The following is a 25089-nucleotide window of genomic DNA, read 5'->3' as shown; positions in this document are numbered from 1 at the left end:
GTTTTAAACCATTGATTTTCATTAGCACTAAATCGTTCTTCTTGGCTAATTGAAAAGGGACCAAACAAAGATAACTCTTTGAGTGGAGCCTTCGGGAGGAGCAAGTCAGCAAGATGTGCCAGGCTGCCCTGCTGACAGCGGGTGTCTGTGGCCAGGAGGTTCTGCGTCCACCCCACCCCCCAAGTTCAAACTCCACTTCTGTTTCTGAGGCCAGGGACTGAGAGAAAGAGGCCCCCCCCCCAGCCTGGGGAAATGGGGTGGCAGGGTCTGAGAGCTGGGAGGAAGGCAGTGACCGTCTCTTCTGTGTGATGTCTGAGATTTCAGGGTGCCCTGTCTTTGGCAGCCTGGCTGTAGATGGAATTGTTCATGGTCAGGGGATGGTTAGGGAATGCTGTTTGGGGGAGCAGGTGACGGGCATGCCAAGTCTGTGTTTGCTGCGTTCAGAAGCCTCTGTCTGGGAAGGGCTCCTGCCTGGTGATTTATTCCGAGTCATGTCGGGAGTACCTGAGGTTACCTCAGGATCCCACCTTTCCTCGTGGCACCAACTGGCCAGAAAGAGGCCATGCCAGTCTACGGGATCAGGGCATTCCTAAGAGCTGGCAGAAGTCTGGCCCTCAGAGGGGACATGTGAAGGAAATGGTGGAACCCATTGCCTTTGAACAATCCTAATCCCTGCTCTGAGCCAGGAGCCAGCCAGGCGGGCGCTGGGGTACTGAGCGCACATTGCTCCCTTGCCAACTTGTAGCCATTTCCTCTGCTTTCTGCCAATCCTCTGCCCACTCGGTGATACCCACTAGCTGCCCGCCCTGTCTTCCCCCATACTGCCCAGGGTGATCCCCTTTTCTGCCAAGCACTTGGCAGCTGAACTGGCCGAGGATGCCCCCGGCATCTCTGTTCTCAGAGGCTTGCAGGGAGAGGTTGGAGACTGGAGCAGATTAAACGCTAGCAAATACCTCTTGAGGCTCTGTCTTCAACCCCGAGGTCCTCTCCACAATTCCAGATCTTAGAGACTGAGGTTCAGCCTGCACAGGAGTCTGAGTGGTCATCCCGGGCTCTGCTATCACTTTACGCTGTGATGAAGGACAAGCTCCTTCCTTGCAGGCAGAGGATGACTTGCCTTTGCCTGTGCATCCTGCTCCGGGTACCACACTGTACTGCACCAGGTCCATAACTCCAGGGAAAGCCTGCTGCACGCTGTAGGATGGGGAAGGACAGCAAGGGGCATAAAGGAGCTGGGAGGTGAGGTACAGTGCTCCTCATGCAAACATAATGACCCGAGTTCACGTCCCAGTATGTTTATGTAAAAAGCTAGGGACAAGGTGGTGGCATGTGCCTATAAATCCATCCCTGGAGAGGGGAAGACAGGATTCTTGGAGCTTGCTAACTAGTCAGCCTAGCTGAATCGGCAAACACTGGATCCCAGTGAGAGACCTCATCTCGAAAACAAACAAACAAAACAAAAAAAAAAAATCAAGGTTAAAGTGGATCATTTGTAAACAAGTTAAAAATAAATTTTAAAAAGTTGTACATATAGCCAGGTGTTGGTTGTGCGCACCTTTAATCCCAGCACTCTGGAGGCAGAGGCAGGCTGGTCTCTGCGAGTTTGAGGTCAGCCTGATCTACAGAGTGAGTTCCAGGACAGGCTCCAAAATAATACAGAGAAACCCTGTCTTGACAAACAAAACAACAACAAAAAATAAAGTATATGTTTAAGAATGTGCAAAGGTGTAACAGTGACCGTACTCACGTGTTGGGGTGTGGTTTGCCTGTGTGTATCTGGTTGAAGCATGAGTGTGGGAGATAAGGTGCATATATCTGTGTATTCAGGTTCAGGCATATGTGTCTCGCTCTATGGAACATCAGAAACATGCTGATCATGAGACAGCCAAGATCAAGGTTAGCAGATTCACTGTCTGGTAAGGGTTAGCTGGGTCTTCAGGTGACAGCATCCGTTAAGCCACTTTGAAGAGGGTCTGTAAGGGCTCTGTCTTGACTTAGTCGTCTCCCAAGGGCCCGGCCTTTGAATGCTATCCTGGGGGGGGGGAGGCACAAAACCATTCAGACCAAGGAAGTAGGTGTACATACATGTGCAGTGCAGTGTTTGTCCAAAGGCTGAAGCTGTGACATTAAAGGACACAACTATCTGTTCTGTATGAAGGTTCAGCCTCCAGGGAGGCTGACTGGTGTTCCAGCCTGAGTTGGGGCTTGGTTATGGGAAGTACTGGTCAGGATTACAAAGGCAAAGAAGCCCCGTGGCAGATGGAGTGAGATGACTTGCAAAGAAACCCACATAGGCCAAGACTTCCCTGTGTCGGTGCTGGGAATAGAACCGGGGTCCTTTGGAAGAGCAGCCAGGGTACTTTCAGCCACTAAGCCATCTCTCTAGCCCACCACAGAGAATATTGACTTTCTTATTCTTAAATTATGTGTATGTGTACACACTGGATCAGAAGATGGCATGAGGCCTCCTGGAGCTGGAGCCCCAGGCAATTGTGAGCTGCCTGGTGTGGTTCTCTGGAAGAAGGGTGTGTTTGGTTTTCTTTGTAATTGTTGTTAGTTGTGTGTAGGTGTCCCAGGAGGTTGGAGGGATGTCAGAACCCCTGGAATTAGAGTGACAGGCTGTTGTGAGATGCCTGATGTGGGTGGTGGGACTCGAACTCAGGCTTCTCTTCAAGAACATGCACTTAACCACTGACCCGTGTCTCCTGCCCAAGCAGTACACTTTTAACAGCCGAGTGCTTTCACCAGCCCTGTGCTGTGGTTTTAAACATGAAAACTCAGCTCACCATCTGGCTTTGTGTATCCACTCCATTCCAGTCCTACAATAGATCAGCTGGCCCCAAGACACTCAAGTGAAAATGAAGTTTAGTTTAGAAACGAAACGTTCAGTGCAGTGCTTACGCCGCTCTGACTGAAGTGGCTTGCACGGATGGATGCTGATGGCACGGAGGGGGTCAGTGCCATTGCCATGCAGAGGACATGCCTCACTAAGGAGGAGCACGCACAGGGGAAGAGCCAGGCACCGTTGTGACCTTCCTCTCAGAACCTCCCCCATCTGTATATCTAGCGCTAGAAGGCTAGTGCTCATCCTTGGGGCCCACGGAGTACCCTGCCCCGGACTGCCTCTAGACCTCAAGCAGGAAGCCATCCTGGCTTGAGATCTGCATCGAGCTGCCACTCTACTATGTGGGATGCTCCAGTCCAAAAATGGGCGTGTACTTTTCCTCCATCTCTTTCCTCTATTTTTCTCTTCTCTCCCTTTTTCCTTCCTTTATTCTCTCCCACCCTTTCTTTTTTTGTTTCAATATAATATATCCATCCTCTTCATACCGTGGTTAACATGTCTGACCTTGAGGAATGGGCGTCTTAACTGCTTCTCCAAAGAGCTGTAAGGGCCCCTTTAACTGTCAGCTGCGGGAGGAGCTGTCCTATCAGCACCACGACCAGACCCCGCCCACCCCGCAGTGACCGCGGGCTGCTGCTCAAGGGCGGATAGGGCGGGGAAAGCAGGTCCAAAACTAGCAATCTGGAGAGTTCTCCAGCCCCATGGGGGGGGGTTGGGGGGGCTTCCTCCCCCAAACACCCGGCCCAGGCTCCACAGAATGGAGGCAGCTAGCGCTCAGGCTCTCACCACCTTCTAAGCTAGAGTAAAATATTTATAGACCCAAAATACTTCTTGGCTCTGGGATTTGCAGAGCATTAAGCCAGTTAGCTGGCATTTGTCCTGACAGGGCCTGGGTGGGGCCTGAGTGAACAGAGTCTGAAGAGATGGGGTGAGGGTTGGAAGGGAGGCTGGTTCCAGCTATAGGCTGAGCAGTTGCAATGCACAACCTGCAAACAGAGGTTTGGGAGCTGGACTGTCTCAGCATCGCCTAGGCTAGCTTTGTGATCTTGTACTTGACCCTTAACCTCCCTGGCTTTTGTAGTCTGTGCCTCTGAAGTTGGGACACCAATTGGTAGGACAATTGCAAGTTATTGGAATGGTGTCAGGCATGCAGCCTGGAAAGGCAACTAAAATGCCTTTAGCTTAAAAATAAAATATAAGAGACTAGAGAGAGAGGGCTCCTGGGTTCAAAGCACTTCCTGATCTTGTAAAGGACTCACACCAGGCAGCTCACAACTGCTTGTCACTCCAGCCCCAGTGTCCTCTGTCCTCTCCAGGTACCTGCACTTACACACACACACACACACACACACACACACACACACACACACAGAGAGAGAGAGAGAGAGAGAGAGAGTTTTAAAAATTAAGCAAACCTTTAAATATGTGCTTGTGGCACCAGGGTGAGTGTATGAGAGCAGGTAGTTGGGATATAGACAATAAAGGGGATAGGGTGGGTCGATCAAGCGGCAATACCTTGGTGAGTGTGCTATACATCATTCTGGGGTCCTGGGGCAGCCCCACCTGAAGCCACCAACCTCTCGGCTCACCTTCAAAACATCAGGCAATCCCATTTGTTATCTGAATTTGGTCCCTTTCCTCCTCAGAGGAGGGGACAGATGTTCTCTCTAACATAATTTCTGCCACTCTGTGAGCCTGTCACCATACTGAGTATCTTATTTTATTCCTTCACTTAATCATTCTGAAAGCCCATGACCAGATTTTGCAGGTGTGAGCTCCAGGCTTAGAAAACTTGACTTGTCTGAAGTCACGTAGTGAGAAGTGGTGGCCCTTCCGGATTGGCTTCCACTTACCACGACACGGCACATTTTCCAAGCTGTTCAGTCTCCTCTCCCTTCCTCCGGTGGACAGTTGGGTGAAATCATAACCAGTGTGAGTGTAATGGGTCTCTTTCTGTCCCACCAGCCAGCTTCCAAATAATGACATGGAAACTTATTATTAATTACGAAAGCTGGGCCACTAGCTCTTATAACTTAACCTGCTTTATTATCTTTTTACCATGTAGCTTTTGATCTCTCTTTCATACTATATGTCCAAGTCCTTCCATATCCCATTGGTATCTTCTCTGCACCTTGATTAGCTCCTCCTACTTCCCCTCTCTACCAGGAAGTCCAGCCTATACCTCCTGCCTAGCTAGCTATTGGCCATTCAGCTCTTTGTTAAACCAATCACAGCAATGCGCCTTCACACAGTGTACAAATATCCCACAACAACAGGTGGGCAGTATTTGCCCTGCTGCAGATTTCTAACAGAACAGGAGAACCAGGCAGCTCAGCCTCCATCCCTGGGATCTCTAGCATAAACCAGACATGGAAGCTGATGCCTATAATGCCTATAATGCCAGTGCGTGAGAAGTAGAAACAGGAGGGTCATACGTTCAAGGTCATCCTTGGCTACACAGTGAGTACAAGCCAGCCTAGGATACATGAAACTCTGTTTCAAAGAGGTAAACAAACAAATCCTAGAATGGCAGGGAGAGAGAGAGAGTTGTCTTTGAGTTCCTGGCAACTATTTGTTGAAGGCTAGATGAGGCATGGCTCTAGACACTTTGTATTTAACTAACTTACTTACTGAAACTGTGTTAGTAGGTAGGTGCTGGTCTTGGTCTCATTTTGTAGAACGGAAAACTCAAGTTCTAGAACTTGCCAGGGGTCACACCGTAAGCAAACAGCAGAGCCAGGCTTTGGGTCTAGAAGTTTAGACTTCAATTGTCGTAGCACTCGATCTCTTTGAAGAGCGGGGTCTGAAAGGTGGAGCTGCTGGGCAGACCCATGGGTGCAAGGAACCTTACTGCACATCACCATTTCCAAGACTGTGAACCAGCAGCCCCACCGCTGACTTCCTTGAAGCCTCGCTAGATTATCACAGCCTTAGCAGACCAGGCTGTCTCCACGGTGCCTCGTTTTGTCTCTTTTGGTACTCACTGTACAGTCTGCTTGGTGTGTTTCTCAGTCCTTGAGATCAGAGTCTGGGTCTCTGCCATCTTGATTTCCATAGCACCTGGCAAAGCATGTGGCAGATGGAAGGTACCCAGCTAGGGTGTGTGGCTGTTGAACAGAGATGATGCCAAGAACCCTTCTGAAAGTGGGGCGCTGTTTGTAACGGGGAGTTCCGAGTCCCTCGTGTAACTTACCGAGCACAGGGATTCCAGAATGAGGGAACCAAGGGACTCCTGGGACCCTTCTTCTTCACCGAGGCTAAATGAAGTGTCAGGCCGGAGTGCGTAGTGATTTGGTGGGCTCTCCCTCTTTCCTCCTCTCTCCCCCTCATGAAATGAACCCCTGGCTTCCCCTTCCAGCTCCATCCCTAGCCTCCTTCTGCCCTTGGCCCTCCTCAGATGCACTGTGAAGGTGTCAGGAAGGCTAATGGTGCTAGTAGTCAAACACCTCCTCCAGGATTACCTTGTTTTGCCTGTGGAGGACTCAAAACAATGAGGAGTGAGGACCAAGCAGGAGCAGAATGTGCCCAGGAGCAAGAACGAAGTCCCCAAATCATTTGGTTCACTAAGAATGCAGCTGGTGCCACAGCCAGCAGCCGTCCGACTGTGGCCCAGGACAAAATTGCAGAGGTCTACTTCTGACCTCAGGAGGTACCGGTGTCCTTGTCTCAGCTCGGAGGACCCCACCCATGTGTCTTCCCCACCCCCATCCTTCCCACAATCTTTCTCCTAAGCTCTATTAATCAGCATTCTCTAAAGAAGAGAATTAATAAAATAAAAAATAAATAAAATAAAGAACTGATAGAATGAATGTGTGTGTGTGTGTGTGTGTGTGTGTGTTTTATTAGAGTAGCTTACAGTCTGTGGTTCAGATAGTCTAACAATAGCTGTCTCCTGACAGAACTCCTATAGTTTTTTGGTCCATGAGATTGGATGTCTCCACAGATCCAATCTGATGCTGGAGTCCTAGAGGATTCCTAGAAAGCTGCTGGGCTTCGGTCTACATTGGAACCCCAAAGAAGTAAGTTCTAACAGCAGCCAAGGAATGCCTCAGCAACAGGATAGATGAACTTGTCAGCAAGAGTTAAAGGCTAGCAGGCCAAAAGCAAAAACTTCCTTTTATGTGTCCAGATTTAGGGTGGGTCTTCCTATCTTAGACGATCCAATCAATAACATCCCTGGTGGTGATGCCTAGCTGCTTGGGTTTAAGTTGATTCCAGATGTAGTCAAGCTGACAACCAAGATTAGCCATCACACAAGCTCCTACCCTACCGATGCCTATCACCAGTCACCAGCTGGGCATTAGACCTCTGCCAGGCTGGATTACATCCATCATCTCTCCTCCTCTTCACGTTCCTGCCCCAACCACCCAAGACCAGCAGAATGACGGGGCAGAGAACCTATAAGACATGAGGGATGTCGGGGGAAGAGCTCCCCACCCAGTGCCGCCTAGGACCTATTTTCTTCTGCTCTGGTTTCCACCCTGTGCACTAGATCTGCCTCCCCAGCTCCATCTCTGAGAGGATTCGAAATAATGTCTCACTAAAAGAAACTGTTCCCAGGTACACGGGGAACAGCTTGGTAAGGACAGGTGTATGTGCTGGGCATCCTTTGAGTTTCCCTTGCAGATGCTGGGTACCTGGAGATGCTCACTTAGAGGCAAACTAGGGATGCCCCTCCATGACCCCTCTCTGACAAGCTAGAATAATTGGCTCTCTAGGGAGGGATCTATTACTCTAAGGCTGGTGTGGCTCTCCTCAGGTTCACCTGGCCCAATGGCTGTCACCTCTGAAGCAATATCCTGCTTCCAATCTCCTAGAGAGCTTTCTTCTGAGGAGGAAGGGTAAGCAAGGTCCCAAGTGCAATGTAGAGGCAGGGTTGGGCCCCAGCGACTTACCAATGCATTGTTTTAAAAGTTTTCTCCCATCATGCTTTTTAAAAAATGATGACCTAGCAAGTGAGTCAAAAGCAGCCTTGGCCTTCAGACTGTGAGAGCTGGAAATCTAGCCAGCCCTAGCTGAAGGGCTTGGGGATATCTGAGGCAAGGAAGCCCAGACTGGGCCCTGCAGAGGTAGGAGCTGAAGGTTCCGGCAGACCAGGTAGGTGGGCTCCTATGGATCTTTTGAGTGAGGGTGCAACATCCTGAAGAGAATCCATCAATCGAGCTGAACCAAGGTGCAGTTATTTCTAGATTCTCTCTAAGATGTAGTTTCCAGAAGGGGTGGTCTGAGGGGCCTAACTGGATTTGGTCTGCAGGTTGAATTTGGACTGGGATGGAGGACGGGAGCAGAAATAGACCATGCTGCAGTTTACCAAGGAGGCTAGAACCTAGAAATGACAAAATCTTGAACACGTGTGCAGCAGATCAATTGTCTAAAGCCTTTGCTGTGAAAGGGCCTGCTGGTCAGCTCAGGTACTCAGAGCCCAGCACAGCTCAGTGTTCGAGGCCAAGGTCAGCCCCTTGAGCCCACATAAACCTCAGAGCTAGTTCTCAACGCCGAAACTGATGCCCACAGCTGACCACTAAAGGGTGGGTGGCTGGGTAAAGTAGGGTGACAGGCTAGATCCACTCTCAATCCCATTGAGGCCATAGGCTCTACAGCAGGGTGCTCTCTTCTTGAGGAAGGAACCCGTGATCTGTACATCAGTACTTGTCAGTAGTGTCCTGCCTTCACATATTTTTCCAAGTTGTGGCAGATGCAGGCTGTACTTGCTTGAGTTCCTCTTAGATATCTTTGTGAGAGAATTTCTTGGTCCTTTCATGCCAGGACTGAAGACAGAGCAGGATACCCTATGTAGGAGACTGAGCAGCCAAGGCTGACTCACTCCCTCAGTCTGACCAGGTAGGTGGGCTAGCAGTGCGCGGAAGGGGAAGTAGCAGTCAGCTGAGCTCAGGTGTGGCCCTCCACGTAGAGGGGCAGAAGATCGCTCTCCATGGTCCCTGAATGCACACGGCTTTGCTAGCCACAGCTAATAGAGCAGGTGGAGGATATCTCAGGTCATCCAGTAATGTCACCAGGCTACTAAAGTATGAACTAGAGGAACGGGGAGAGGGTATAGCTCTCACAGCCTCCAAGCTGCTTCTACAGACTAGCCCACAGCTGGTCCCAGGCTGCAGCTCAAAGGTCAGGGAGAGGTTGTCAACCACAAACACCCCCCCCCCCCCACACACACACACACTGCTGCTGCTGCTTCTTTTGGCACAAAACTGACTGCCCTAGGTGGCCTCAGGTGGAATGGCCAAGCTTTGGGAGTTCTGTTCATTGTCCCCAATGCCTCTTGTCTCCATTGTCACAGCACAATTTAGAGTATTTTCATTGCAAATAAATCTTTGTCCGTATCTTTAATTGTTTTCCCAGGATGGCTTTCCAGATGCGTCATTGTTGCCAGGGGATAAAGGGCCTGGTGTTCTTACCAATAGTCCATATTATACTTTTCAATAGGATGGTAAACTCGATACCAGCAAATGAGAGCCTATTTAATCTGCATTTTTAAGCTTTTGAGTGGAAGCCCAGCATGGTGGCTCATGTCTTTAATCCCAAGCACTTGGGAGACTGAGATACAGGGATCCCTGTGTGATAGAGGTCAGTCTTCTCTACTAACTGGGTTCCAGGCCAGGCAGGGCTACAAAGTAGCAAATGGAAACTTTTGTCTTTGTTTTGGATGAGTGCTTAATGGTTTTGTGAGGTTTTGTTGTTGTTTATTGTTCGCATTTTGTTCTCTGGAATATTTGTTTTCAAATATTGATATAATAGAGGTCCTGTCTTCTGAGTTAACAACTCTTTGCTTTCCATACTTGTAGCAGGTATTCCTTTGGGTTGTTTGTTTGTTTTTTATTTTTAAAGTCCATATAAAGACTTTAACTTTTACGTACTCGAAATCAATTGGCATTTCCTTTATTATTTCTTGTTTTGTTTTGGTTTTTGTCTATTTTGTTTGTTTTTATTTTTTTAGGACAGGGTTTCTTTGTGTAGCCCTGGCTATCCTAGAACTCACTCTGTAGACCAGGCTGACCTGGAACTCATGGAGAGCCACCTGCCTCTTCCTCCTGAGTACTAGGATTAAAGGTGTACGCCACCACCTCCCAGCTCTTTTATTAGTCCTGCCTTTGATGTGGTGCTTAAAAAGTTTTTTGTTTTTGTTTTTTTTTTCCCAAAATACAACTATGGATGTGTTCATGTCTGTATTCTGTTAAAAACAAAACAAAAAACATTTTTTTTTGGTTTTGTTTTGTTTTGGTTTTCAAAACAAGGTTTCTCTGTATTGCTTTGGAGGCTGTCCTGGAACTAGCTCTGTAGACCAGGCTGACCTTGAACTCACAGAGAGCCTCCTGCCTCTGCCTCCAGAGTCCTGGAACTAAAGGCATGTGCCACCACCACCTGGCTTTCTGTAAATTCTTATATGTTAATTTTTAAAAACTTGACTCTTAAATGGACCCAAATTTGATTACATGTGTCTTCGTGAACAGCTGCAGATTGTCTTTAAATGGAGAATTACTTCACTCTTTATTGTGGCAGAACTGGGGAGCTGGGATGACAGAGAGAGAGAGAGGAAGAGAGAGAGAGAGAGAGAGAGAGAGAGAGAGAGAGAGAGGCTGGGATCTGGGAGGTGGGACTATGGATTGCGGTGGAAGAGAAGGGTTGATGCGCTCTTGACTGAAGGTATTTGGGGAAGCTGCTCTGACCTTCGGGTGAAACACTCAGTCTCTGAGGTTAGAGGACGTGACACACTAGTTTTGCAAGGTGGATGCAGATGGGGAGAAGACTAGGGGGGAGATACTCAAATCCTCCATGCTTGTGGCGCCGGGAAAAGCAGAGGACCAGAAGAGAGGTCATCAACTAGGAGGGTAAGAAAGTGAGAGGATCCTGGGCCTCATGGAGACTAATTACACATTTCTGGGCTGGAAGAGCTGTGGTCTACATGTCATTGGCTGCAACAGCATGTAAAATAATATTGCATTTCCTTCTGAAGGACTTGGGGTACCATGAAAGGTCTGAAACAGTAGCAACCTGGAGGTGAGTCTGTCTCCATGACTGGAGAGGAGCAGAGTCAAGAACATGTGAAGAGCATGTTCTCAAAACCTTTTTACACATAGGCTTACATGTTTGCCCAGAGTCAGGCAGGATGCCCGTGGCTGTCTAACAATGCCAGCACTATCATTAGGCACTAGGGACGGGGACTTGGAACTTTATCTGACAATCTCCTTTTCTTCCCATCTCTGCAGGGTCCTAGTGCGGCCCTACCCCTGTCGCTGACCATGAATGGGATGGCGGCCAACGTGAATTCTGCCAGCCGCCCACACTATGCCTCCTCCATCCCCGTGCCTCGAGCTTCCTCACAGACCAGGATTCACACCCCGGGCGCCTCTCCTCAGCTTAGGCCTCGTCAGGCTGACTTGGTCCTGAGCCCTCAGCGAGCTGCCTCCCCAAGACGGGGCAAGGCTGCAGTCTCTTCCAGAAGCTCCTCCCCCAAGGCCTACAGAGGAAGAGGAACCCCCAGAACTGCAGGGCCAGCCAGGGAGCCGGCTGAGGGTATAGAAAGCCTCCCTAGCTCCCCCTGGAGCAGCCCCAGGGTAACCCCCAAAACAGCCTTGTCCAGTCAGACAGGATCCAGAAGAGCCGGGGAGACACAGAGCACCCCGAGGAAGAGGACCCAGGAAGGAATCTCAGTTCGCCAGCCCAGGGGAAGGAGCCCACCCCAGACAAACTGTCATGGAGAAACTCAAATTCCAGGGCCTCCTGAAGGTCAAATGCTTCCTAGCTGCCAGGAAAAAGATCAAAGAGACAAACATTACAAAGCCCCTAGGACTCTGGAGCCTGATGGAGGTGCAGCTTCAGGGACTTCCTCTCCAGTCTACAGCCCCGTGCAGAGCAAGAGGCCCTCTCCCACTCCGGGGGCCATTAGCTTTTCCTCCGCCCATCAGCAGAGTCAGCCAATCACAGCCACTGTGGCCCCCTTTCAGTACAGGTGAGTTGGAGTTGGGGAGTGGGCCGGGTGGATAGAGGAACAGGGGCAATGGGATTGAGACCAAGAGGCAAGCTCACCGAGAACAGAGACTTTGGAGACAGATGCCTGGTGGAGACTACGGGGCACGGCTAGAAACTTGAGGTGTGAGACAGGGCTATCATCTTAAATTCTCTGGTTTTTCTCAGCTCTGGACCTTGACAGCAGAGACTCATGAGGGTGTCCCTAAAGTGGCCATTTCACACTCTCTTGGAAGGGATGAAGCTGTCTTAGGGTATTAAAGATGCTTGAGCACCCATCACACAGGCAGGAGGGTCAGTGGGTGCTTTAGACTTGCCAGATTTGTGTAGGCCATTTGCCATGACGACTGTACGCTACACGAACTGTGTTGTCTTGAGCTCCGAGTCTCCAGTAGCTTGAGCAAAGCCTCCGTGCTTCTCAGAGTTTTTGTGTCTGTCTGTCCGCCTCTCCTCCTCTCACACATTTGTGCCATTCATCGCGGCATTGTGCCTGTCTGTGTGCACGGTGTATTGGCTGTCAGTAATACTTCTTAAATGGCTAGGTGGGTGTTGTTATCATTGGTAGAGCATTCACGGCCGTGTGGCCAGGCCCCCTCTCTAGCTTTCAGACACAGCAAGTTGAGTGCGTAGAATAACATTCAGCCAACTAGGCTTCTCAAGTAAAAAACAACTCCTTATGACATGACCACATTAAGTAAACTAAATTTTAATTACTAATCACTATGTAGGTTAGAAAAGCCTAAACACAAATCAAACCTCTTCCTGACTATACTCACTTCCTGAGTTTCCCCCAGTCCCATGCTAATATATGAAGTAGCTGTCAATATGCATTTTGGGGAGTATAAAAGCTTGTGCATCAGACCCTGGGTAGTAGAGACCTCTGAGACATCAGAGTAGCTAAAGGCTGGAGCCCTTGGAGTGTCATCCTTCACTATCAGTCAACTCACATGTGTATAGATCTCTAAACAATTGTGTGCAACCTTATATCTCAGTAATAGGCCCTGGGGTCTGGGACAAGGAAATTAATGCCCATTATGTCCTGCATGTGGTCAGCCTCATTTGAAGTGCAACATTCAGTTATGAGCACCGCGTTTTAAAAGGACACTGGGCACCCCAAAACCCATTTAGAATAGGACTGGCCAGTCAGGTTAGCCAGGAGTCCCACAAAGGTGTTTTCAGAAGGGTTAGAAGCGAAGAAACTAGCTTGCTCTGCAAAGAGAAAGTTCAGAATGGTCTGTGAGCTGTTCTCAAATATGGGGAAAGCTGTCATGTTGTGAGATGAATTAGTTTGCTTGGGGCCCGCTCCAAAGAGCTGACTCAGTGTCAGGGTGGCAAGGATTTAGCTCAAAGACAGATCTGAGGCCCGATAGGAAGAACTTTCCAAAAGCAAGAAATGCTGGCAAACGAACTGTAAGTCGGGGAGTTATATTCCTGCAGGAGGATCCCAGCAGAATCCACAGCCCGGGCATACTTAGACAGGTGAGCCCTTTCGCCTGACTGTACCTATCAACGCACAGATGTCTCTCTTTCCAAGGGGCAGCTCACATCCGTCCCTTTTCTTTCTCTTCTTAGACTCCGAAGCTAAAGCTGAACCAAGCATAGACTCAGGGAGGGTTCCTTTTTTTGTTTCTCATTTGCTGGGGGTCGAACCCACAGCAGCCTGCATGCCAGGCAAGGACTCTGCTGCTGAGCCACACTCCGTGCCCAGCCTTCCTCTGAATGGCCTTTTCCCTAACAGCTAAACACCTCCCTGGTGACTATGGCTTTCTTTTCCTTCCTGACTTCCTTCATTTTCAATTCATTCTTTGGGGGAAAGTGTCAAGGTATTAAATCGTCTCAGATTTTATATTATCCACACTACAAGTCCCCTGGTATATTTACAGTCTGGCATTTTTCAAAGAGGTCAGAATATTTCCCTCTACGCATTTTGATGCAACTTAAACAGAGCGGTGTTTCCAGCACTCAGCAAACACTGAGTGCGTGTTTGCATCTCACACAGACATGGAGTTGTTGCACATCTCCGGGAAGCGGTACCCTTACCACCCACCCTTACACCTTGCACGTCCCAGGCCCTCGGCTGTGGTTGGAGGTTGGGTCACAGCATGAGTAAGATTTGGATGGAGGGTACCCCGGCATGCTATAGGCAGATGGGCTGGACCTCCACACACTCTGCACTGCCGAGAGCTGCTGCCATGGACAAGCTCTGCCAAGAGCTTGGCTAGGCCACTCATCTACGCTCTGTAGCCAAGAAGGTGCCATCTGTCCCCTACAATCCATAGACAGCCTGTTTTCCTGGAAGTCTATCCTCCACCCCCAACACCTTGGGCTTCTGCAAAACCTCAGGTGTATTCAGAAGCAGAGGCTGGCTGGGCCTCCTCCTCCTCGTCTCCAGCCTGGTCCGGTCCGGGGAACAGAACCTGTACCCATCTTTCCCTATGCCCCAGCCTTTCAGCTGTCAGCTGTGGCCACCCCAGTGACATTCCTCTGCCTGCCGCCTCCCACCCCCTCTTGCCGTCTTTCCTTCTTGGGCCCCAGAAGGCAGAATGTCGCTCTGGCCATCTGCCAGCTTCTGGTCTCACACACCCAATTCCATCATAGCTTCCTCCTTACTCCTGGCATGAGTCTATGAAAGGGTCACTACACCTGCCCTCATCGGACCATCTCCCTGCCTACCACACACTGTCTCCCCCGACAGCGCACACTTTCAATCCTCAGGCCAGTCTTGGGTCAGACTTAGGTTGGGCAGGTGTGGTTGGTTAAAAGTGTCAGGAATGTAGGGTCAGTGAGGTCACCATTGTGGTTTTCCTCTTCTCTGGCTCAGCCCCCTCCTACTTCCCCCCCCCCCCCGCCCATTCTGGTCTATGTTGTCCTGTCCTGTCTCAGGCTGAAAAGTGGGACAAGCCCTGGCATATATAGGAAAGGGAAGGCAGGTATAGACACACGTGCAGAGCCAATTAAGAGCAGAGAGGCAAAGGCCACCTTCCTTCATGCTCCTGGGTTTGAGGTTCCTGGTACATAGAGATGACTCATTCTTAACTGCTCTTGTAACACAGCCACGGCAGTAAGGACTCAAGACAGTAAAGCATTTTCGTTTCAGACCTGGTGAGCACCTATCTTCTCCAAGGCAGACACTGCTTAGCTCTTTATATATGATGCTAACCAATGAGCCGCACACGACCTCCTGCTTTCTCAGTTGATTCCACTCTGTCTTGTGTCCTGCACCCATCATCTGAGGGCCCAGTGCTGCCAAGATGTCTTAGAGCGAGTCAGCGACAGCCACAGACCCTGCTGCAAACCCAGCATGCCACTGCAGCCTGGCCCTTCACAGGTCATCCCTCCCGGTCCTGATGAAACAGGCCCAGAGAGGGGGAGATGTTTGCTCGGGTTACACAGCGAGCTCACGGCAGCGCTGGCTTCAGGGTCCCAGACATGGAGGTATTGGAAAAAGTGAAAACTCTAAAAGACAAATTGCAGCAGCACTAGAGACTCCCAGGGTCCCCTGGCCCAGCCTGTCAATTTCCCCTCTTGTCTGCACAGCCCTCCCCCTCCCGCCAAGCTGCCAAAGGGTCCATTTAGCTGGCGACATTGGGCGGGATATGGGGGTAGGCGGGACTACTCTGAGCCTAGGGTAATTGCATGTAAGGAGAGCTCCCACAGCCTTTGTTCCTGGAGCAATTGTATGGTTGGAGCTGCGTTCTGAGGTCTGTGTACTTGGTAGCCAGTGCCCAGAGACCTTACCCTTCCTTCCGTTGGCACCGTGAATCTCTCATGGACTTGTCCTCCCAGGAATCACTGTGGCTCAGACTGAGCCTACCCCTCCTTTCCTGACCTAGTGTGCTTGAGGTGAGCAATTCCACAGAGGCCGAAATGCCCTCTGGGTGCCAGGAGTCAGTGGCTTCCACGTCAGAGACAGCCTTCCCTGCGGGTACGCTCTCTGCTGAGCAAACATGAGCATCCTAAGGGCAGGAATCACAGCAGGGCAGAGGAACCCAGGCCTGAGACACTGGGTATCTCTCTGCTCTCTGAATGGAGCATGCTGCTGGGCAGCAAAGGGCAACAGATGTTGAACATTCTAGTGCCCTTAGGGACTCCTTCCTGGCCCAGCTCTGCTGCTTGCTGGCTGGAGTGTCTACATGTACACGTGTCCCCAGGAGGGGCTGACCCAGAGAACTCAAGGTGTGGTAGAAGACAGGACCCAGGCTCAAAAAGGGTTTGTCCAGCCCATAGAGGGGCTTTGAAGCCATGAGTTACCTTTCCTTCTTGGACTCACAGGTTGCAAACAGACCAGGAGCCTGGCCCCATTCCTCAGGAGAGCTGGGCCCTTGATGGATACACCAGCCCTGCTGGCAGGACCGAGGACAGCTTTTCCTGCATGGGTGAGTACCCTGGGAAAGACTTCCTACACAGGAGCCGCGGCCTGGACTCTCCTTATCCCCAGGGGATAGAAGTGGTCTGGGTCTAGGGACAGGTTGCTTTTCTGTCGTTTTGTGGCAGGGCCTCACTAAGGAGTCCAGGCTAGCCTCAAGCCTGTCTTTCTCCAGTGCTGGGATTATAGATGGTCCCACCACATCCATCTTGGGTCTATCTCTTTAAAAGAAACGTTTTTTTTTTTTTTTTTGAGGCAGGGTCCTACTATAGAGCCCCGACTGGACTGGAACTTGCTACGTGGACCAGACTAGCCACCAAGCCAGTCCTAAATTTTTGTGTGTGTGCACGCATGCGTGTCCGTGTGTACAGGTGTCTGGGCACATGTGGAGATCAGAGGACAGCTTGTGAGAATCTGTTATCGCCTTCCATCACACGGATCCCAGGACTGACCTCGGGTCATCAGCCCTCAGATCTGTCCCTTGCCAACATGATAATAACCTGTGAACTGCCCTGACAACTTCTCCCATGCTTGACTCAACTTAGGGTAAAGCTGTCAAGCCCAAGAGCACTTCAGGGTCAGGCTAGGAAGGAGGCCATGAGGGGTCAATGTCATGCTTGTCCAGTGCTCAGGTTGTGAGACTCTCTGTGTATGTCACTGGGAGATCACAGTAGCAAGGTGACAACTTGGGAGAGTGACAGCGGGTTGTAGAGAAGGTGTTGGGAGCCGGGGTGGCAGTCCATAGCTACCTGCCTGGCTGCCTGACACCTGCTTCGTTCCCAGGAACACTTAATACCAAGTCACCCCCACACAGACCCCTTCCTGATGTCGCCCTGGAATCAAAGTGTCACCCAGAGCCCAGAGCATGTACACTGCTCGCAAACCCAAAGACCCGAGACTGACTGAGAAGACCCTTGAGTTCAAATTAAGTAATACGCCTCCTCCAAGTTTGTCCTCGGGTGTCCAGTGTCCCTGGATGAGTGCGTGATGAACAGATAACCAAGTGGCTTGTGACCCACAGGCTGGAACCTGAGAGAGTCACATTCTAAAATCCCCCATAGCGCTTAGGTTTGTGTGTTGGTTGATCTCCTGGCAACATTAAAAAAATAAAAATAAACTGTAGAATTCAGCAATGTGTGCACCAAACTACACGTGACAGCACACTGCAGGAAACATGCTCTATCTGTCAGTTTCCTAGACCAAGGGAAACTTGCTCCAGCAAAACAATGCACTTGGTTTTGTTTGCGGTGCTGAGGGTTAAACCCTCGGGCCTGTGCATGCCAGACAAAGCTCTACCACTGACCAACCCAGAAGGTTGGTTTTATAACTTCACCTCTGTGCTCCAATGAGCAAACTGTGAGGTTAGCTCACAGCCTAGCATCTTCTCTAGGCAGGGAGGTGGACTGGCCCTTTGCAGCCTTCTCTAGAGAGCTCTGAACAGCAGTAACCTTGGAGCCACCTCAGAACCGCCACACTTCCTACAGCAGGCCTTGCAGACGGTCCTGGGGCAGGGCCTGGGCATTTAAAGGGTAATCATCTCCTCCCACAATAAGTATACAGGCTGTGGGAGCAGGGCATGGCAGGGGACAAGAGTAAACTGAATTTCACAGGCACCGACAAAGCATCAGAATAGAATGCGGTAACCAGGAAACTATGTGCGGCTCTATTTTTACATTTGCAGTTTTGTTAGCGTAATGGCTTCCTTATGTGTGTACCACATTGTTAGGCTAATGATCTCCATCCACCTAGCCAGGCACTCCTTGCTAATTATGACCCCGTGAGCTGGGAAGAGGACTTTCTTTTCACATCTGCTGCAGGCTGACCCTAGGAAGCCCTCTGACTTGTTAGCCTTGGAGACCACCCTCACCAGTAAGATCTGAAAACATTCCCTAGGTCCCAGGTTAGGTGATCGGCGTGTGGGTAGGCAAAAGCTTTAAACTCTAGAGGTGGGTTTCACACAGAACAACGGGAAGCACCAGCCTCCCCCAAAGTAACCCAGGGAAGGGTGTCAGGGTCCATGGCGCTGTCTGGGTTGTGGTCCTCGCTGGTTGTCATGGTGACAGACACACCTTCGCTGAGCTCTCTGATGGATTAGATGGGGAGAGATTTAGGATATGTCTTCCTTGAGAGGGACCCTATGCTTTGCCGAGCTTGAAGAAGATGGAGAAGAGAGGAAGACAGGAAGCCGTAGTTCACACCCGGTTTTGCCCCTTTGCATCCGAACCCTCGCTGGGCATGTTGTTAGTCTATCACTTGTGTGTTCTCTACTTAGTCAGCAACGACCCAGCGAGTGAGTGTGCGCTCTGTGCCCAGCAAACACTGCTGGCAATGCGGAAGAGGAGGAGGACTTTGGTCTGCTCTCAAGGGGCTCTCAGAGTAGGGGACCACTCTGCCAACTCTTTCACAGTATCTGTTGGAGTCCCTCAAGTCCCCACCCAGTGCCCTGCCCATACCTGTTGACAAAGCAGTTGACTGGATGTATCCGACATGCAGAAAACATGCTACAGTAGGCCCCAAGTGATGTGGGACAATGGGTTCATTGCCAGCTCTCTCTCCCTCTCTCCCATTCTCCTTCTCTCCCTCCCTCTCCCTCTCCCCCCTCTTTCTGTGGTCTTGTTTTGTTTGTTTGCTTTGTTTTGTTTTTGTTTGTTTGTTTGGTTGGTTGGTTTTTCGAGACAGGGTTTATCTGTGTAGCTTTGGAGCCTGTCCTGGAACTACCTCTTGTAGACCAGGCTGGTCTCACAGAGATCAGCCTGCCTCTGCCTCCTGAGTGCTGGGATTAAAAGTGTGTGCCACCACCACCCGGCTGTGTTTTGAGACAGGGTTTCTCTGTGTAGTCCTGGCTCTCCCAGAACTCACTATATAGACTAGGCCAGCCTTGAACTCACTCACTATATAGACTAGGCCAGCCTTGAACTCCCAGAGATCCACCTGTCTCTTCCTCCTGAGTACTGGGATTAAAGGTGTGAGCCAGTACCCCCAGTCTTGTTCCTAGTTATTGATCGTATTGTCTTAATACTAATATGTGGGAGACGGGCAACTTTCCTTTAAGCTCAGACATCACCCCTGCCTGTTGGTGAATGGATGCACTGTGTTTGATGAGCAAGGACTCCAGAATGAGCAGTCTGTTGCTCGTGGTGCCTCCGCTGTGAGCCAGGTCTCCTCTCCCAGCTGAGGAGAAGCCACCAATCTGTCTGCTCTTCTCATAAGCATGGGGGAGGTGCAGGGTCCTAGAAAGGGTAGAGAAGGAGAGTACCAGAGAGTTCTCTCTGTCGTACACCACTCTGCCTGGAACGGAGTCCAAATGAACATTTTATAATCCTCATATAGCAGGAGAGATTTTTTTCCCATCGTGTCTTGCCACCATGCTGGTTCATATGTGCCGAAGACTGTCCACAGCCAGCTGTTGCTTCTGCTTTGGCCCTGGGGGCAAGAGTCGTAAGACTCCAGTCCACAGGTGCTTCTGTGTATTCCCTGACTATCCCAGGATTCACCTGGCTCTTCCAGGGACGGCTTGGCATTGGGCCCATCTGCTCACACTCAGCGCTAACTCTCTCTGCAAGGCCTTCTTCATCAGATCTTAATTTGAACAGGGAAGGAAACCAGGGCTGACTCTGCCACATGTGTAGGAGACTAGAAAGGGTCGCCTTGAGGTTTACATGGATCCCTTAATTACTTCCACTCTGTGGCGTGTTTGAATGAGCGCTAAGTGGACACACACTATAGGGATCTTCTCTCATGGAAACTCGGGTCACGGGGGACCAGCCAGAGACTCCTCTCTGCTCCCTTATCATTTGCGGGTTGCTAAATGCATAGACCAGGAAGGGACTGTGCAGTTGGCCTCCTGCTGGGAGATTTTACTTGTCTGCGTCTTTTCCCTTGGTGATCAGACTCTGTCTTTAAGCCACAAGTTCATGTGTGGTGGATTGGGGAGCAGAATGCTCATTCCAAGCTCATTCTATGTCTGATGTGACTTAGTCTGGGGCAAGGGGCTCTCTGGGAGAGCAGAAAGAGCTTGTTCTGAGCTCGTTGCTGCAGCACAGAGCAGAGGCCAAAGCAAACATCGAAGAACGTCGTGTAAAAGCTCCAGCAGACCTTAGAGTCCCCTTGACCTTGGCCTCATTTTCCCTGAGGAGGGATCGGCCTTATGCTCGTGATGGATGCTGAGTCATCTGATGGGCTGAAACCAGCACCATTGCCTCCCAGTTCCCCCCAAAAGCTAGGGTGTAAGATGAAGCCTACAGTGTGTAAGCACACAGTGTGGCTCTTCAACAGTGGTCTTACTCTTGTCGGGAAGGAGGAACCTCGGGCTCTGAGAGGCTCTGAACCCTATCTGAAGTCTTGCATTTCCAGGCTGTGCCAGGACTTGAGCCCTGCTTGCCTGCAGATTGTGCCCTTGTCCTCTTATCCGCCCCCATCCCCCCGCCCCGCCATCAGGACTCACTACGGTAACTGCACACGGTCCAAAGCTCAGCCCAATTGCTGTAGACCCTTGCCAAGTGGCAGGGAAGGAAAACGGGGTCACAGAGCCATACACCTTGCCGCCATCTCCCTCAGTCCCTCAATCCTGGCAGGCCCCAGGATGTCACCGTCACCACGGTCACTCAAGACCATGTCATTTCATGCTGAGTTCACATGGCTATATCCCCTGTCCTCTGGGGACTTCTGGGCCAGGATAAGCCTGATGTCCCAGCCATCCGTGGAGAGAGACATGCAGACAATTGACCAGAAAACTAAGCAAGCATAGAGTGGGTGATAGTCACTGTGCTCCAGGGCTGTGTCCCCCAAAGGAGCAGAGGAGGCTGCCGTGTGAGCAGAGCTCAGAAGACCCCTTTTCACATCAACACAACAGCCATCTGGGACCAAGCAGGCTTCCAGGAGTTAGGGTGGGAGGGCATAACACTTGTAGCAGCAGCTGACACTTATTGTAGCTTTCTGTAAACCAGGCGCTGTTGTAAGCGTATTTAATCCTCCGAACAACTGCAGCAGAGCCGGAAACCTCTCTGCTTGCACAGCACTGGAGAAGATACTAAACCTCTCTGGGCCTCAGCTTCCTGGGTTGTAATAATCACAAACATACCTCTTGCAGCTGGGCGGCGTGGTGGCTCACGCCTGTAATTTCAGCATATCAGTGGTGAAGGCAGGAAGATGGGGAGTTCAAGGTCATCCCTGCCTAAACAGTGAGTTCAAAGCCAGCGGGGGCTGTAGGAGACTATGGGTTGTTTTAGTTTCTTTTTTAAAATAGTATTAAATAAACGAATAAACAGATAAACCTTCCCCTAGGGGGTTGTGGGAATTAAGTGCTTCAACTCAATAGGAAAAGATCAGAGAAGAGAACATGCCCAGCATTATTTGTTATCAAGCAGATGCTGTCCTCATCACCCTACCTCACAGATGGGGAAACTGTGGTACAGAGCAGTTAAATGATTCACCCAACTTGGTCCATTGGGGGTATGAAGTCAGGCAGCCATGACCTCAGCAAAGAGGAAGACAGGTAGAGTCCAGGGAGGGGGCAGTGCCTAAGGGGTCAGCAATGCAATGACTAAGGGACTAAGGTGGCGAGCCAGGCTCTGCAAGGGGCCCAAAAAAAGAGAGTAGGGAAGGGAGGTCATCTGAGGTACCCTGCCAGAGCGGATTGAAATAGAAGGATCTGGATTCCGCTGCCTTGGACGGGGGAGGGGGGGACTGAGTGACTCCTCCTGGCAGCATTTGGCTGGCAGTGAGATTTAGCTGCAGAGTAAACTGAGCTCAGCGGGAACCATTTTCGCAAATATCAAGAACTGTAGAGGCTGGGCAGCCTGAAATCCCCTTTCCCATGGTTGCCCTGGGCCAGGCCCGCCCCACATTCTCCCTGCTGCCGATGTGTGAATGGCAGGAAGGATGCCACCTTGGGTTCTCAAAATACAGCAAGGTTAGGGTTGAGAATACTTTGTTTCCCTGTCCTCTGCTGCGCTAAGCAAACCAAAGCCTCAGCCTGCCCAACTCCAGAAGGGATTCGTAGTCAACATCAGCTTTTAGTTAATTAAACTCTTCCTATGTGCCAGGTACATCTTAGACATTTGAGCACAACAGGCAAAAGCTTCTGTGCTAGTGGGGTTTATGATGCAGTTGGGAGCTGTTCAGCACACAGCCTTGGGCAGCTGTGCAGGATCCACGGAGTATCCTGGAGATGCTCCAGCTCTGGCCAGAGGTCAGGGGCGGAGCTCTAGCCTCATGGCACCTCTCAAATGACAGGCCATAGTAGCGCCACAGTTGCAGGGTTACAGTTCATCATGGCAGAGAAGCTGGGCCATCAGGAGCTTGAAGCAGTTACCAGAGCAATGAATGTATACACACCTGTCTTCGTTTGCTTGCACTGGTAACCCCTCTAGCTACCTATAAAGTCCAGGATCTCCTGCCCAAGAAACTGTCCTGCCCAAATTAAGACGGGTCTTCTCACCTCCATGAGTACGTCCAGAGGCCTGTCTCCCAGGGGACTTCTCACGGCCATGGGTACGTCCAGAGGCCCGTCTCCCTAGGGCCCATCCCCCTTTATCTGGAGTCCTTGCTGCTGGGAAAAACGGAGAGTAGACGAATGAGCAAGAGACCTTTGTTAGTGCTTTTCCTGGGAATGGCACTCTGCCCCAGCCCCGGATCCTGTCTGTCTTGGACTTGGCTGCAACCTGATTGCTGTAGGGAGACTCTCTCTAACTGTAGACAACTGCTTCAGCTCCACCCCCACCAGAAACCCCAGTCCCATGGTTAGCCATTGTGGGCCAGTCGGCCATGGTCTGATTCTTAGGAATCTCCCCAGTCCAGCCTCTGTCTTGCCCAGTCCTGAGTGTTTCTCTACTGTGAGCCTTGGTATTTCTACCGCCTCCACAGTGTTTCTCGACTGTGATCTTTCTGGAAAGATCAGGGTAGGTAAGGGCCTGCGGGGGCTTTGTCTCAAGGAGTCAAAGCTGTCCTTGACCCAGTGCCTCACAGACACTGGGACACACCCCACACAGCCCCTTTGGCACGAGGACTAGAGTCCCTGGCTCTGCCCCTCAAGGCTGGCTACTCAGCAGACTTACACAGAAGGAGCTCCAGGACAAGTCCCTGAAGAGTGACAGACACAGGAGCCAGGGCAGCAGGCACTGTCCTCCATCCTCTCTGTGTGGCCCCGAGGGGACCGGAGTCCCAGGCTTCAGAAGAAACTAAGGTAGGACCAGCGAGTGCCAGATCACTCATCCCAGAGCAGGCAAAGCCCTGGGAACAGGAGAGAGTCAAGAAATAGCTGTCTGTATCTTCTTTTGTTTTGTTTTGTGAGGCACGGTCTCAATATGTAGCACCAGCTACTTTGGAACTTGCTATGTAGACAGACGAGGCTGTTCTGGAACTCACAGAGACCAGCCTGCCTCTGCCTCCCCAGGGCTGGAATTAAAGACTTGAGCCACCACACCAGGCTGTCCTTTCATTTAAGGTGAGGGCAGAGATAGGAAATGAGGGTGTTCTGCAGTGTAAACGGGGTGGGGGGTGTCAAACAGCCAAGAACTCAGCCTCAGTGGACACAGAGGCAGGGATGTGGAGCTTGAGACTCCAAACTAAACAGGTCCAGCCCGGAGCAGGATGCTATGAGCTCACTGCATCCTTCCTGCTGTAGAAGCTGGGCTCATGTGGAGGCAGGAGGAAGTGCTGAGGTGGGCTCTGAGAAGGTGAAGCTCTTAGCTCCAGCTCTAGAAGCCCCGCCCACTGCGCTGAGAACTATTTCTAGGATTTGCAGAGCTATTTTTTCTGTGCCAAGTAATTGCCAGTGATACCGGTTAAAAATAATTGAAACATATGAATCCACGGCAGCCCTCTGTTGGATGCTGTGTCTTACTGAGAAACGTAGGAAAAACCCTAATAAAGCACAAAGATGGGCCTGCCTTGAAAGAGAGCAGCCACAGAGTGGGCGTGTCTCCTCACTGGGCTTGCTCAGGTGTCTCAGGGCCACACCCTGTTAAGGCGGGTTACAGTTTCTTTATGTATACACGTGTCTTTAACTGTTTGAAGCTCCAGAAGCTCCTTAAGGAACCCGTGGACATTATGTCTCAGAGACAAAAAGGCCATCATCTTGGCATGGGCTGACATTTGGTCACTTGGTCTACTGACCTCCTAAATCTGGCCTGTGGCTACAGATTGCAAAGTTATTTTTCTGTGGTAGGATGTCATCCATCAATGGGTTGACAAGATGAGCTCAGCTGTGGGCCTTGTGTTTCCCCTCTGTTTTGGGGGTTTACTTGGCCCTCAGTGAGGCAATAGGCTTTATTACAAATAGGTCAGTTATTCCCTGAGGGAAAATGTTGCGTAAGACCATCTCCAAGGTCCCATGTAACCTTGTGATTCAGCGGTGTGAGACTCTGCATGGAGTATCTGCTTTGACTCTGGCTTAGACCATAAAAAGAGGATACATGCTTACACAAATAGTTTGCCTGTTTGTACTGAATATATATATATATATATATATATATATATATATATATATATATGTATATATATATATATTCTCTCTCACTCTCTCTCTCTCTCCCTCCCCCCTCTCCTCTCCCTTTGCCTATCTCATGCCAATAGTTGTCATGACAACCAATCTAGGCCGGTCTTGGTCTATGGACCACGTAAACCAGGTGGTACAGAGCTCATCTGAGGCTCAGTGTGCACGGACCATTGTAGCTGTGTGTATGAGACAGTTGCCACCGTAGTATGTGGCACACATACATGTGGAAACATCTGGACTTCTTGTTGGCCAGAGAGGCAAGGGGATGTGGTTTTAAGCGAGTACAATTTCAGACAGCTGCCCTAGATTAGGTTTGTCTTCCTGCTTTTCCCTTCTGGAGGGAGTGGAGATCCCATGCCCTCTCACCCTACCTAACTTACGGGGTCAGCGGAAGTGCTG

The 25089-nt window shown here is 50.5% G+C and overlaps 1 protein-coding gene across 1 annotated transcript in view; it reads left to right on the top strand.

Annotated features, from left to right (window-relative positions):
* The window catches only part of Nav1 (neuron navigator 1), a 220548-nt gene that overhangs the window by 57428 nt on the left and 138031 nt on the right, over nucleotides 1–25089 (top strand). Inside the window, exons 2-3 of the mRNA XM_051204077.1 lie at nucleotides 11068–11810; nucleotides 16100–16203. Of these exons, the coding sequence (XP_051060034.1) occupies nucleotides 11101–11810; nucleotides 16100–16203 (814 nt within the window). The 5' untranslated portion in view covers nucleotides 11068–11100. The remainder of the gene's footprint in view (nucleotides 1–11067; nucleotides 11811–16099; nucleotides 16204–25089) is intronic.

This window comes from Phodopus roborovskii, unplaced genomic scaffold (genome assembly GCF_943737965.1).
Source record: "Phodopus roborovskii unplaced genomic scaffold, PHOROB, whole genome shotgun sequence".
In the NCBI taxonomy this organism is placed as follows: Eukaryota; Metazoa; Chordata; class Mammalia; order Rodentia; family Cricetidae; genus Phodopus; species Phodopus roborovskii.
This window is presented reverse-complemented; position numbering and strand designations above follow the sequence as displayed.